Source organism: Leuresthes tenuis, unplaced genomic scaffold, assembly GCF_036924035.1.
Source record: "Leuresthes tenuis unplaced genomic scaffold, fLeuTen1.0.hap1 SCAF_17, whole genome shotgun sequence".
Classification (NCBI taxonomy): Eukaryota; Metazoa; Chordata; class Actinopteri; order Atheriniformes; family Atherinopsidae; genus Leuresthes; species Leuresthes tenuis.
The window spans coordinates 17,312,929-17,326,850 of record NW_027325371.1 but is presented as its reverse complement, the minus strand read 5'-3'; the positions used below and the strand labels follow the sequence as shown (position 1 = coordinate 17,326,850).

At 43.3% G+C, this 13,922-nt stretch overlaps 2 protein-coding genes across 8 annotated transcripts in view; one reads left to right on the top strand and one right to left on the bottom strand.

Annotated features, from left to right (window-relative positions):
* The first annotated feature begins 594 nt into the window (after positions 1-594).
* socs1a (suppressor of cytokine signaling 1a) lies at positions 595-2,603 on the top strand. Its single transcript, XM_072369225.1, has 2 exons — positions 595-795; positions 1,826-2,603. The coding sequence occupies exon 2, from the start codon at positions 1,883-1,885 to the stop codon at positions 2,513-2,515; it is 633 nt and encodes a 210-aa protein (XP_072225326.1). The 5' UTR covers positions 595-795; positions 1,826-1,882; the 3' UTR covers positions 2,516-2,603.
* Positions 2,604-8,720: 6,117 nt separating this feature from the next.
* clec16a (C-type lectin domain containing 16A) overlaps positions 8,721-13,922 on the bottom strand; it is a 36,925-nt gene continuing 31,723 nt past the window's right edge. For 4 of the 7 annotated variants that reach the window (XM_072368041.1, XM_072368046.1, XM_072368043.1 and 1 more), the window contains exons 21-23: positions 13,025-13,195; positions 12,541-12,681; positions 8,721-11,225 (exon numbers count right to left, since the gene is read on the bottom strand). In XM_072368041.1, coding sequence (XP_072224142.1) covers positions 10,642-11,225; positions 12,541-12,681; positions 13,025-13,195 — 896 coding nt within the window. In that variant the 3' untranslated portion in view covers positions 8,721-10,641. The remainder of the gene's footprint in view (positions 11,226-12,540; positions 12,682-13,024; positions 13,196-13,922) is intronic. The other 3 variants (XM_072368042.1, XM_072368044.1, XM_072368047.1) reach the window with 2 other exon arrangements.

Below are 13,922 nucleotides of genomic sequence, written 5' to 3'. Positions count from 1 at the left end.
AAGATGCGATCCATCGTTTGATCGTGCAAATGTTTGTTCTGTGACCACGACGTTTGGGTGATTGCTTGGCCATACAAATTTTATGCAGCAGAGATCATAACGCAAACAGCGATCTTCTGACTACGCTCACACATTTCTTTGTCCTTATAAATATTAGGAGCCTTGTCTACATGCAAAATCAGCTTAAACTGCGTTTAGCTTAATATGTTGTTTCCATAAAGAGATTCCTGGCATGTGCCTCCAACGTCCTATAAATCGGCAATAAAACAGCTTTAGCGAATCACAGAATTTGCGCCAAGAGAGCGCATGACGGTACACCCTAACGCCAAATCCAGAGATTTAAGGAAAAATTCGAATTACTAAAATCTGTCACCTGTCTTTCTGTAAACGCCCCGCTATCATGTGGCTTCTGCCCTTTTCTTGAAATTCTCCAAAGCATATCGGAGTTCAATTGAACTGAAACAGTATGGGGACGGCTCGGCGCTGAGTTTCACTTTCGTTTCTGTTTCAGGGAAACTGCTGGGCTGCCGCTAAAGCCTGCAGCTCTGGGGGCGGTGCGATCTGCGATGCACATATATTACCAAGTTGTGTTTACAGCGCATACATGCACAGGTACTGACGGGCGAGGAGCACAGCCAGCAGGTCTACGGGTCACCTCCGAGCTGTCAGACACGACTCTCCCCGTTCAGCCTGCGTTACGGATTACCTGCTGGATACTTGCCTTTGGGGCGCAGCATCGGCACTTTGGGATTATTGATGAAAGGATCCTTAAAACGTCGCTGATAGAACAAAACGGTGAGGCTTTTTTTTAAATCACTGGAGTTTTGTTGCACTAATAGTTTTAAACGGGGTGAATGAGGGGGGAGGGAATAGTGTTTTGTTACGACCCCCCCCCCCCCCCCCCGCACCTCCCGTGGGCCCCTCTGCAGTGGAAGGAGAAGAATACAAAGTGTTGTACAAGCTTGTGTTTCTTGGAAAGGATAAACCATATGGATAAACCAAACAGGCTGCTGAAAGAGGATCGATTTGCCCTTGTGTGACGCTACAGGTTTTAGTTTTTTTTGGGATTGGCAGTCACTAACAAAAGAAACAGTCTTGCGATCACAAACAGTTTTAAAGACTCGGCCTGTAAGATGCTCAAAAAAAGGCCAGAATTTTTTTCCACATTCAACTACACTTGTCGATCATGGCCTATTAATGTAATTTTTTCTTAGCTTTTAGATCATTAAAGTTTCAGCTTAAAGAGATGGATCACTCTTTACATAGACTGCTTAACTTGTTGCATTTAACTAATGCGTAATGAGAAGTATTGTCTCATCCTAAACAGCAGGTTCAGACAAGCCCTGGGGACTCATTATGTAGCTTTTTGTTGTAGTGTTTCTATCCCTAAAATGTTACTATGGACAGAAAATATGCTTAATTTGGAATGTTCAAATAGCTTCAATTTGCTGATCACTTCAAAGAGGGTTGTTTCTGCCTTGTAATTAAATTCTAAAAGAAGAACTGGTACCGGGAAAATGCTGCTATAAGCACGATAAAAGCAAATGTGTGTGACCACAGAACAGCGAACTGAATGTGGGTGACATCAGAGCTGATTGGAATTCAAGTCATATGAAACACAGCACCTTTAAATGGAAAGAGGAACAAACTCTCTTCTTATCATACAGAAACTGAATCATACACATCTCTTCTTTTAAGTGTTACAAAGTTCCAAAGCTTTTAAACTTGTGTGTTATTGGTATCAGTCACATTTGTTGTCTTCCTATCTTTAATTATTCAGGAACAAATTAATAACCCTTTCTTTGTTCTCCTTTGTTTCTTTCAGAATGTCAGTGTGGTGGTTAGAGATGGGAGAGAGTCTGGGGCCTCTCTCCTCTGTAGGATGGTAGCCGACAGCACAGTGGAAGGCCATGACAAGACGTCAACCTTGTCGACTTCATCATCACCTCGTTCAGAGTCAGAGCGGCTTCAGCGTCAGGCCAATCCTAATCCAAATCCAAACTTCACTCCTGCGCCTACCCGCTCTGAATATCAGACTCACTTCCGCACTTTCTCCTCCAGAGAGGACTGCAACATCATCACAGATACAGCAGCCAAGCTTGAGCGCAGCGGCTTCTACTGGGGCCCTCTAGGAGTGGAGGAGGCCCACCGTATGCTGCAGGACGCTCCGCTGGGCAGCTTCCTCATCCGTGACAGCCGGCAAAAAGACGTCCTCTTCACCCTGTCCTACCACGCTAAGAGTGGGCCGGTCAGTGTGCGTATCAACTACAAGCAGCAAAAGTTCTCACTGGTCGGCAAGGACTGGTCTTTCCCGACCCTCTTTGCCCTCTTAGAGCATTACATCAATTCACCCAAGAAGAGCCTGAGGATCCCGTATAGGAAATGGAAGCCGACGCTGCAGGAGCTGTGCAGGAGGCGCGTCATGGAGCTGTGTGGCGGAAAGAGCGGGATTTCAGAACTGCCAGTCACACATGTTGTCCAAAACTTCCTCTTGGAATTCCCTTACAAACTGTGACCAGCTTGCCATGTAAAATTCTGACTGTTTTATTTCTAATTTCAAGATGGCAGTTTTTACCAACCAACGGTACACTGGAAGGGATGGTAAATCCCGTCCATCATGTATCAGAGGTTGAGGTCGCATCGCCGTGGCTACTGATGAAAGCATCCAACTCTTTAGTGCTGAAAAGCTACGAAGTGCATGTGAAGAGACAATATCATACAGGTCAGATACAGGCAGCCACCAGTTGGTTCTCTAATAACATTTCAACATCTATTACCTCTAGAGACTCAACTCCCAGTTGCACATGGACGGAGCATCCTATGGTCCTTATGAAGTATGAAAAGTGGGAAAGTGCTGCATTAAAAAGAAATTACACTCACTGTGGAGCTAAAGAGGAACTGGTGGGCACAACTGGGACTGTGGTTGCCCTGAAACGTCAAAGGACATTAAAAGATTGGACTTCTAAATTTTCAGAGTCATGGTGGAGGGTACGGTTGAAGCCATCACAAACAGATGCACCATTGAGATTCAGTTTTGTAGCAGATTTTAATACTCTAATGTTGTGTAATATTTACATCCCACCTGAATGTTTTTCACCACTGAAGACTCATATCAGTGAGTGCACACTCTGTAACCCGGATGCGATGTTCTGGAGGGATGTCAGGTGGCACAGGAGACTTTACCTCTGACATTTCCTTGTACTGTACTGTATGCGGAGGTATTTCACCTCTTATTGAACTGTCTCTGCTAAGCAGATGTTTGGGCTAGTTTAGCTGCGAAGCTGAATTCCACATCATATTTTTATATTTTTTATTTTCTTCTGTCATATTTTGAATAAAATGTATTTAAATTGACTCTGCTTGATTTTTATTTAGTCGAGTATGGAACTTCTGTTCGTGTCATGTCGTGTCATGTCGTGTCAGTGATTGGAGTTCTTTAAAGTGATACAACGAGTGAGGGGACTATCTCACACACACCCTTACAATACTTGTCAATACTGCGACACGGATCATTTAAACAGACAGACAGGCAAAAAAATGTAGACAGGTATTGTACAGTATCATCACCGCAGTGAGTCATCGCTGTAGGGCAAAGTGGCGGGTGGGTGGAGCTGCTTTGGTAGTAAACCGATTGTCACATTTACACACACACACATACACTTACCAGAAACAGGCCCAGGGCTGACACATGCTGATGTGTGTGAGCGAAAGAATGTGTGTGTGTGTGTTGCACTTTCAAGTTAATGTGGACACGGTGCAGATTAAAATTTCCTCAAGAGGAAGTGGGACATTTTTTGGGTTAGTGGTTATGTAGAGAGACATGCTAGATCAAGGTCAGAGCTGGTTCAAGTTTAATTTTAGAACTTTACGTAATAAAATAGTAAAGACAATCTATAAATTGTATGTAAATGAGCAGGATGGAGTACAAGTAATGCGAGAAATTCAGTTTAGAACTTTTGTCAAGCCAACGGTGTACCCACAAGCAAGCCTGTAAAAGTGAAGCTGCTGCTGTGGAAAAGATCTTAAAGATGGCTTTACTAAAGCAAAGATACTCCAATGATCCTGGCAATATTAATCCATTCAAACAGACGTAGTGTGGGTGTGTGATTCATAAATGTGCGTGTATTTGACAAGGATATTGCTCAATATGCTTTGTTTGCATTACGAGTTCCACATCAGTGATGCAGCTTTCCCAGCATGTAAGTCATTACTTAGTCATTTAGCCCAGTGCCAGGTGGTCGTCCTTAATGCCAGACAATAAGAAACCCACACTTGATTTAACCTGAAAGTAAATTACTCATGGGTCTAACCCAGCAACCTATTCAGTCACCTATTGACTTGGCTAGGTGATATCATGGTAAAGTTGGTCACCGGCAAATAAAATTAGCAACCCACTGGGCGGTTATGAGGCAAGATGAGACAGTGTTCACTTTTCCATCATAGCCTGCTATCCCTAAATTAGGGCCTGAAGCCATATTCTGACTTTTATGGCAACAACATTTAAACAGCAAAGACTGGGCAAGATTCATTTACTGTTTTTCAAAGAGCCCATATTCAAAATAGAAAGACTTTTTTTTGTATTTATAAGGAATATTTTTAAAAGGTTTCACACTTCCTGTAAATACTATTTAGTTCTGCTCTCAACACCATAATCAACCATAAAACGAGCTGGGGTAATTTGGACTCTCTAAAGAATGCCTTAATTTCCTAGATGTAGGCAACAAAGTATCCATCATGCCACTGAGCATTGGCTGAAAGGATGTGTTCTCATTCCCCTATTGTTCACCCTGATGTCCCACTACTGTAGTGTAAAGTGGAGCACAAAGCAACTTGTAAAGTATGCAGATGCCATGATAGGGATGGGCATAATTCAGAATAACCAGGAAGATACATACAGAGAGGGGGGGAAGAACAACCCGTTCCTGAATATCAATAACACCCAAGAAATGATGAGTAATGTCAAGATGAAAACCCCATGCACACCCAGATTTTAATCAAAGGATGTGCTGTGTGGAATGCTCGACACCCAGCTACTGTGCTTTCGTGTGGCAGACTATCCTGAAGCTATTCTGATCCACACCTCTCTAGTGAAAAAGGCCCACCAGCACAACTCTAACATTCCAGACAGAGAGGCCCTGAGAGGAATGGACGAGGACAGCAGAGATGATGATTGGGGTCACACTGCCCTCTGCAGAGGAGCTGGCCCAGAAACACCTACTCAGTAAGGGGGTCAGTATCTTAAGGGACCCCACTCATTCCATGCATTTTACATACATGCTATTACTCTGTATCAGCACCTCATTTAAAAAAAAGTTGCATGTGTAAAATGACACTAACCAAGCCAAATGCGGAAAAAGTCTTATGTGGTTCCTTTGGGGTCAATCTTAGTTTTCACTGCATCAGAGTAAAGCTGCTATTGCTCCATCTCAGCAGTCAAAGTGTGCTTACCAAAAAAGGTTAGAATATCAACATACTTCGAATTTGGGTGGTTAGTTTGACCACAGATGCTAATAGCAGCTGAGACGACCTCAGTACCATCCACTGAGTTGTAAACCTTTGAGTGCAAATGCTTATGGAGCCAATTCTGGGTTAAACACATAAATAAGTTATAGTTAGAGAACAGTTTGTACTCTAACTATAACAACTGTATCATGGGTGAGATCAGTTGCTGGCTACTGTGTGTGTTTTGTCTAATCTGATGTTAGAACCTCGACATGCTGCCAACCTGCCTCTCATACCCAACCAGGACTCCAAAGCTAAAATTAAACCTTACCATAAGGCTTTGTAATGGGGATTTTTTCTTTCTTTCTTTCTTTTAACAAACTCTCTTTGGTCTAGACAAGCTTAACCAAACACACACACACACACATACAAACAGGTGAGTCATATTGAATATAATTCTCACAACTTGATTAAAGTAAAGGTTTACCAGTGAGAGGCTATCATTATATGAGTAAAGAAGAGGCTTTTTAAGTGTGGAACACTTAAGCCACTGATTAACACACGTGTCACTGTAACACCTTAAATTATATAGTTGACGTCAATGCTTCTCTCACTTTTTTTTTTTTAAATTAAATTGAAATAAACTATTCAAGCACCAAGTGATATTTAGGTGTGAGATCTGCGGGCCCAGTGATGAGTGAATCATGTGGCAGTTTCATTCAACCCCTCTGTTTTCAGGACATTCCCGACTATTTTGAGAAGTGAAAGATGAGGTGAGGTTTCTGTGAGTCTATGCTTATCAGCCGATTTCTGTGGAATCCCATGTCTGGAGTTTTCTGTTCTTTAATCAGACACACACATATTCTTCTACATAAATTAGTTAATGTCAGAGACCTTTAGACACATTGCATGTTCTTATAAAGAATAGGGACATGCTGTTTGCTGAATATATCCTAACACCATGACTTGAGAACTTCTAAATTGGAGGTTAAAAGCTCCACAGACAAGCAGCAATGCTGCCTCTGGCCTCTGTATTTCTCCTTGAGATATGAAGAAAGAATTCCCAGAAGTCTGTTCAGTCATCCTCTTCCCTTGTTTCCTCCAATTCTCCTTCATCAGGCAAGTCAGAATTTGGTGCCATAATCATTGTAGATGTACAGGAAGAACTAGTCATGTAAGATAAGAGGAACAAAAATAACCTTCCAAATGGAGGTGCTGCCACTGCACCAAAAGCCACCGAAATCAGCAGAGACGTCGCAGTCTGATCTGTCATACTGATGTTGGGAAAAATAAAATAAAAAAAATTCTGCTTTTAAGCCGAGCTTCATCTAATTTAATGGTTTTTCAAACAGCTTCTAGAGCGTGGCCCCCAAGAAACTCAAAACATCCACCATGAAATGTTCCTAGTGTGGCAAGGAGCGGGGAAAAATAAGGAATTGTATGGGCCAACAACACCACATGGGGACTTGCACCCCAAGATATAACAACTGGAATACAAATATGTATACGAACACAGGGTCGTGACTGAGGAGGCAGAGACAGGAACGTAAATAAACAAATGCATTTATTGAAAACACTGACGAATAAAGCAAAAGTAAAACTGCTCCTGCAGAAAAAGGAAAAAAAAAGGTTAAACACAAGATACATAAGTAAGATGAATTTTATTAACAAAAAGGAAGCTAAAAGGCAAACTATAACAATACTAAATTCCAAACAACAGAAAACTAAAATCAGTGGGCTGGAGGCTCAGTGGGAGGCAGACTACTGGGTGAGTGTGTCCCTCCTTCTTAACCTGGGATGCAACCCTACAAAAAGAAACCACTACAACCACACTAGAAGTGCCCCAGTGTCTACTTGCATGCAAAATGGGAAATGAGGCCCTCACCACGGTGCCTAGCCTCCCACCTGATGACAATCAGGCCACACTGAAACTCAAAAGAACAACAAACAAAGAGGGTTAACAAAACCAGCAACTTAATCCATAAAAACAATATTACAAATGTAAATGGGACAAAAACACTTAAACTAACCAAACTGGATAAACAAAGAAATACACAAAACAGAACAAAGAGAAACAAGCCAAAAACTGTATAACAGAACTGTAGAAAACAAACTAACAAAACAGCACAGCAGCAAGGAAACCTAAAAGACAAAACAACACATGTTAGTGAGAAGCCAGATTTTAATGACCCTACTCACCACCTTAATCAGGTAACCGCACCAGCTCAGCAAGAGGCTGAATGGAGCCATTTTGAACCTTTATATAGTCACCCCACACAACATGGAGAGGAGCTAAGGGAGGTGCCAAAGAGGTGGCCACCTGGGTTGCATTATACAACCCTTGGGCCCACTACACTAGCACTACAATATGCCATGATCACATGTATGTTGCCTTGCTAATTGCTAAGCTAAGTTAGCTAAGTCTGTTTTGCTGGTAAGACCCTTTGGTCCTTAATTATGTATTTGTGAAACCATTTACAGTATATAAAATACTAATAAACAGTTCAAACTCCAAACTTTAGTCCTTGACATTAAAACATGTTATATGCTCAAATGTAATTTCAATTCAACAGCAATACCAGGAAAACCATAAGACAACCTTCACCAAACGTTCATATTTAGAGCTGCCATACGTGAAGACGCAGACGCACGGTGTTCGAAAAAACCTGACAGCACAGAGAAGTCGAATCTGTCTGAGATCTCTTCAGTCAAAACTTCAATTAATGCTGCGACTGTGGTTTGGTACAGAGAAAACACACATGGTATCGCTTCAGTACCAGGAACCTATTCACGCTTACGCACACACAACCAGACTTCCCTGAAGAGAGGAACCGCGATAACACATGCAGACCGCAAGATGACTGGGGGCCCCTGCAGCAACCACAGACAAGCAGAGGACATGTCATTTCCTTAGACTACAAACAAGTGCTCTCACGCAGGAGTGAAAAAAAAACCCAAAAACTATTGTGTTTACACTCGTTTGTAGAGCTGCAGTGCATAAAGTCAGTTTCCTTGAAAGACAAAGACAAGAAGAAGACAAGAAAAAGAGTGGCAGTGTGTTCTTAAAGCTTTTGCAGCTTTGCCATTATAATCAAATTTGGGCATTTAAAACCCAATCTCTGCTTTGCATTAAATGGAATACATCAGCCTTACAGACATTCAGTGAGCCCCTGCGGATAGCATTTCTGCTTTAAGTAAAAGTTTTGCACAGTCATGACGTGTGTGTGTGGTTGGGGGGGGGGTGCCTGCAAAGACAACGACAAACTACACCACGACTGTTCTTAAGTAGAATAATTTATTGCAGGTCTTTATTTAATCCTCTTTCAGTTCATTAACAATAATTACAAGTTTAAAAGCACAATGCATTTACAAAGCATACAAATATAATCACATACACACACACTCACTACAATCAGATAATAATGGAAGCTTGTCATGGCATGTTTTAGAGGTCTCCAGCGGTCGCAGGTAACGTGTTCCTCTGATCAACTCTACAAACTGCCCACAGCCCCCCCCCTCAGCATGTCAGTGATCACCACTATCAGCCTGCTGCTATTTACAGTAGCACAATGGAACGGTTTAGAGACCCCCACTCATAAAACAGAGTATTGCTCTGGATTTCTCATTTATAAACCTGCCGAGGACTGAGCGGAGTCGCAAAAACAAGAATGACTGAGCAGTCAGACTTGAGCCGGGGGATGATGGCACAGAGAAGCGGGAGCTGGAACAGGGAGGTGGGAGAGAAAAGAGGGCAAAAGGGAGGAAATGAGGAATGCGAGTGTGCTTTGTTCTTAAAAATGCATAAATCAAGTCAAGAATTAAGGTTAAACACACCAATCCCGTTGATGTTAAATAAAAAAACCAAACAAACTGCTGTTTGGAGAGAGAAGTTATTTCTTACATTCACCTCTCCCCTCACTGGTTAGCGCTTATGATTATTGCAGTTTATTCGTCCGATTCAAGGAGGGATTTGCCCTTCAGGTCACATCAGGGTAGTGTCTGGTCTCTTTAAAACTGAATAAATGGTCTCCTTCCTTTGTTGGTCTCAGTAACATTTGAATAACTGGTTTTAACCCTCAACAGTGACCCCGCTGTGTGATCCAACCCAAACGCAATGTTTTCGTCGACCTTAATCACTACTTAAGGGCACATCGGCAGCTGGGCTGGATAACCCCTTAGATTTTCCCCTCCCGATGAAACTGAGCTCATGTTATCGTCTCAGAGGCAGCCAGCAGGTACATTCAACCGAAGTGTTGCAGCTGTGATGTGTGGCGAAGCCGTAATTCAGACGGCGTCTCTTTGAAGTTGACACACAAACCTTTTAGCGTATAAGACACTGCAGAACTCTACAACCTGTCACTTTTATTCACACCAACACATATTTCACAGAATCATCTTCATATCTCAAACAGTTACTGGCCTTTCAGTTAGTAACCTGCACAGCTATGGCCTGAGCGAATGACTGCATGAACTGAACAGAGACGACGTTTGAATTGTGGCGGACAATCATCACCATTGCTCCCTGGCGTGAGTCGTGGTGACGAGTGTCAAACCGTCTCCACCAATGAGACGATTACCTGCAGGATTTCATGTACCGATTTGAAGTGAAAAAATAAAAATAAACAGACATGGTAGTAACTGCTAATGCATCTGACGTGCAACGACGAAGAGGGGAATGCAGCTAATAGCGTGTACAGCGTGTAGCATAGTAGTGACCACCCCTGCAAAAGTAGTGGTGATCTGTTATGTGACCATAAGATGCAAAAATAGGTCTTTGAAAGTGGGTGAAAAAGCTCACAGAATTAGCATGTGGTGGGTGGGTGCGTGTATTTGGGCTGACACACAATCAATCAGATGAGTAGAAAAGGTTGCTGGTTGCGCGGCTTGACGCGTGCCGAAACCCGGCCCAACACACTCGAGTGCAAAGACGACCAAATGTGCTTTGAGCCCTGCTGGAGATCGACCGCGGTCCGCCTCGTCCTCTGTTCTCTCTGGGAGTAAAAAGAGTCTTTCTTCATGTGCAAACACAAACGATGAGATGCCTCCAAAAGCCTCTTAAAGAGTATTTACATCACACACTACCGACGGGTGGCAGCATGAAAACACACTGCAGCCAAGCTGGATGTTCTACCTGTCACACTGCACTTTCCCGTGTGTGTCAACGAGAAGACTGCACAGATGTGACCGTGTCCACGTTCCTTAATCCAGCTCAGGTGAGTCTGGCGTTTCAGAGCGCATCTCTGCATCTTCTGTCTTTAGCACAGAGTCTGTCGCTGTCATGTCGTCCCCTTCGTCCAGCTGCTCTCCATCAGCAGGTGCGTCTTCCCCATCTGGCCCATCTGCTCCCTCTGGAGCCTCGTCAGTGGGTGTGATCAGCTCAATTGTCTCAGTGGTTTCCTCTTTTACCGTTGCATCGGTCTCGGTCTCATCAACAGGCGACTCAGACTCCTCCTCTTCATTGACCTCTCCTTTCCCAAGCCATTCTTTCTCTTCCTCCTCCTCGGCAATGATGGCGTCTGGTCTCTGAAGGGAGAGAGCCGCCGCACATGGGTGGAGGTGTGGCGAGTCGGCTGGGGGCAGCAGCGTCAGTGACTCCACGCTCAGGGTGTCTGCGCTGCTGTCCGTCAGGAGGGAGATGGTGGGCTGTGAGGCCGGAGTGAGGCTCGGTGCCAGAGCAGGAGCCAGCGCTGGGGTAGAGGAAACCAGAGCTACTTCTCCACCTCCTCCTTCACTTTCTCCACCTGAAGACGAGGGCGGGGTGTGCTCCAAAAATGTACCATCGTCTGAGGGAAGATAAAATGAAGCGTGAGACAACTGAGGAGAACATATTCTTAAGAATTGTGAGACAGATGGGTGGAGTCTCAGTGCAGTCCTTAAAATGTTTGGTCTCTTTTGCTCATGTCACTGATTCTCACGGTGGAGACCTGAACAAGTGGAACATGAACGAAAACTTTGCAACAGACACCTATACAACGGATTGAACTTGACTTGGACGATAGTTCACTCGTTTTCTTTCGCTGAAAAGTGCCCTGAGAAGGTCTTTGTTGGGAAGTGGCACAACTGAACTGAATTTAATGGGGAAACTATATTCAAATAGAGACCCCAAACCCAGAAACACTTTCCAACAAAGGTGGTTTGATAGTTTGTGGTTATCGAAGCAGAGAGGTGGGAGTGTGATGATAAGGGGCTGTTCCATAGATAACACTTACTAATGGTGCTATGAATGACAGATGTAATGACTCATAAGATGAGTCTTAGAGTCTGCAGAAGCATTGGAGAAATGTTTCCGTGTAATGACCCAAAGCACATAAATCAGCTAAGTTTCTAATGAGGGAGTGAACACTATGGTCTGGTCTAATGTGACTGATCGTTTTAGGTATTTTAAAAAGAAGGGTAATATGACAAGGCAACAGGGACAAAGAGCAGCTGAAACAGAATGTCTGTCGGAACAGGGAACCTCTGGAAGGAAATGGTGGAACAATTGAGTCAACCATAACAAACAGGCTGAATACTGAAAAAATATTCAGTACTAAAGACAGTAACAAGAGACGGATCTTTTATATTGCATCAAGATCCTCCGGCAGAGGCTCCATTTCAAGCACAGTAGATCTAAACTCAGTTTGGTTGAGCTCCTTCTCTTCTTTGCCACGTTGAATAGCTGCCTTTGTAAATGTAAATGTAGTCTTACTTGAAATTCTCAATGCTGTTCTTGGTAGAGGCAAATCCATTTCCTCCAACGTGTTTTTTAATGTTTTATTATCTCACCCTGCTTTCTGTTCTGTATAATCAGTACAAAATGTAGGCTTAAGGGCACCGGGTGTTTACATACTCTCATATATCACATACACATGTCAATATGCCACTGTGACACTGTGAAACACCCCTACAAACTAATGTGGTTTTGGTGGTTTGCGTATTTAGTTACACCCAGGAAGGTATGTAAATGCACAAGTAATGCACATATGCTTTTGCTCGCTGCATCCGAGCCTCGAGGAATTTACTCTGTTATGAATTACTATCTTCTTTACATTGGAATGTGCTTTATCATCACACGTCTGCATATCTTTAGTCTGCAAAAAAAAAAAAAAACCTGCGTACCACCTGTGGGGCTCTGTGCTGATATGGTGCTCGCCGTAACAGAGTCGCATCTTCCCGTGCTCCCGCTGCCACTGGAGGGCGGCGAGGGGGATGAGAGGGGCGACGGACTGTGCTGAGGCACACAGTGGGCCACTGCAAAACCTGCAGATGACGCAACATGGAAACGCACACATACCGGCTGATTATCACTGCGGCCACGTTTATCTCATTCAACCATTTTCAACTCCCTGACAACACGCGAGCAACGCTGAACACGGGGCAGAAAGTGACCTTTGCCCTGCTGACAGGTTTCTTTCTCTTTGTGTCCACACAGCTGAACCTCATCATTTCCACTGACATTTTCTCACTACAGAGTTAAGAGTCTCCAAGACTCAAAATTAAAAGTCTTAACAAACACATCTGATGTTCTTTAGTGAGTAAAGCATGGACTTGTAACACATCTTTACAATTCATATATGAACATTAGCATGCAGATAACTGTCACCTGGTACTTTGTCGACCGAGGCAAACACAGATCTGTTTGCCGTGGGGTCGTTGGGGGCCCGTCTCGACTGCTCGTAGAACCGGAAAGGCAGGCCGCTGGGTGAGGCGTTGGCCGTCTGACCGAATCCCAACACGTCTGTTGCACTGGGCTGAACCGGCAGGTCGAGCAGAGCTGAACATACAGGAGGTGACACAGAGTAACATTAACCCTTGGGAGAGCTCGTGTTACAGTAAATAATCAAATGTAACCTGAGAAAAAAAGCAGAAAGATTCTTTTTTTTTGGTTTGTTTTTGTTTTTAGTTGGCAAGAACTGTTGGTTCTGTGAATGAGTTGGGAAAGAGACATTTTTTTTTAGTGCAGTGGCTGCTCCCACAAGGCCAACATCCTCTTTGATTTGCTGCATTGACAAGATTTCATATTTGTCAGCTTTGCGTGTTTTTCTAAAGATTAAGACCACAGCAGATGGGAGCAACGGGTAAAACCAGTGAACATTTACATAACAAAAGGGTTCCTTAAAGTTTTTGTATCCAGGCCCCCTTTGGCCAGTAACATTCACACAAGATTTACACATTTATGCTCCTGACTAAGATATTTAAAAGCACCCCAAAGGGAAAAGACAGAAAGGAAAGATGCAACTTTTAGATGTTAAAGTGAGTTTAAAAAGTCTGAGCCGATGATCATCCTGGAAGGTGGAGGTGCAGGAAAAGAAAACAAATTAAGGAAGTCATTTTTAACAACTCAGACAACATCTAATTCAGGGGAATGACAACACGAAGCCTCTGAGTAAGATTGGTTTTCACTTCTTTTGTGCAGTAGTTTCACTTGTAAACTGATTTAGCTTTTTTAAAATGTGGACTTTTCAATCCATTTCTCAGTTGAGAATAGCGACAAAAAGATT

Bases quoted from the DNA above. Each gene is read 5' to 3' on its own strand.
- socs1a (XM_072369225.1), top strand. From the start codon at position 1,883: ATGGTAGCCGACAGCACAGTGGAAGGCCATGACAAGACGTCAACCTTG.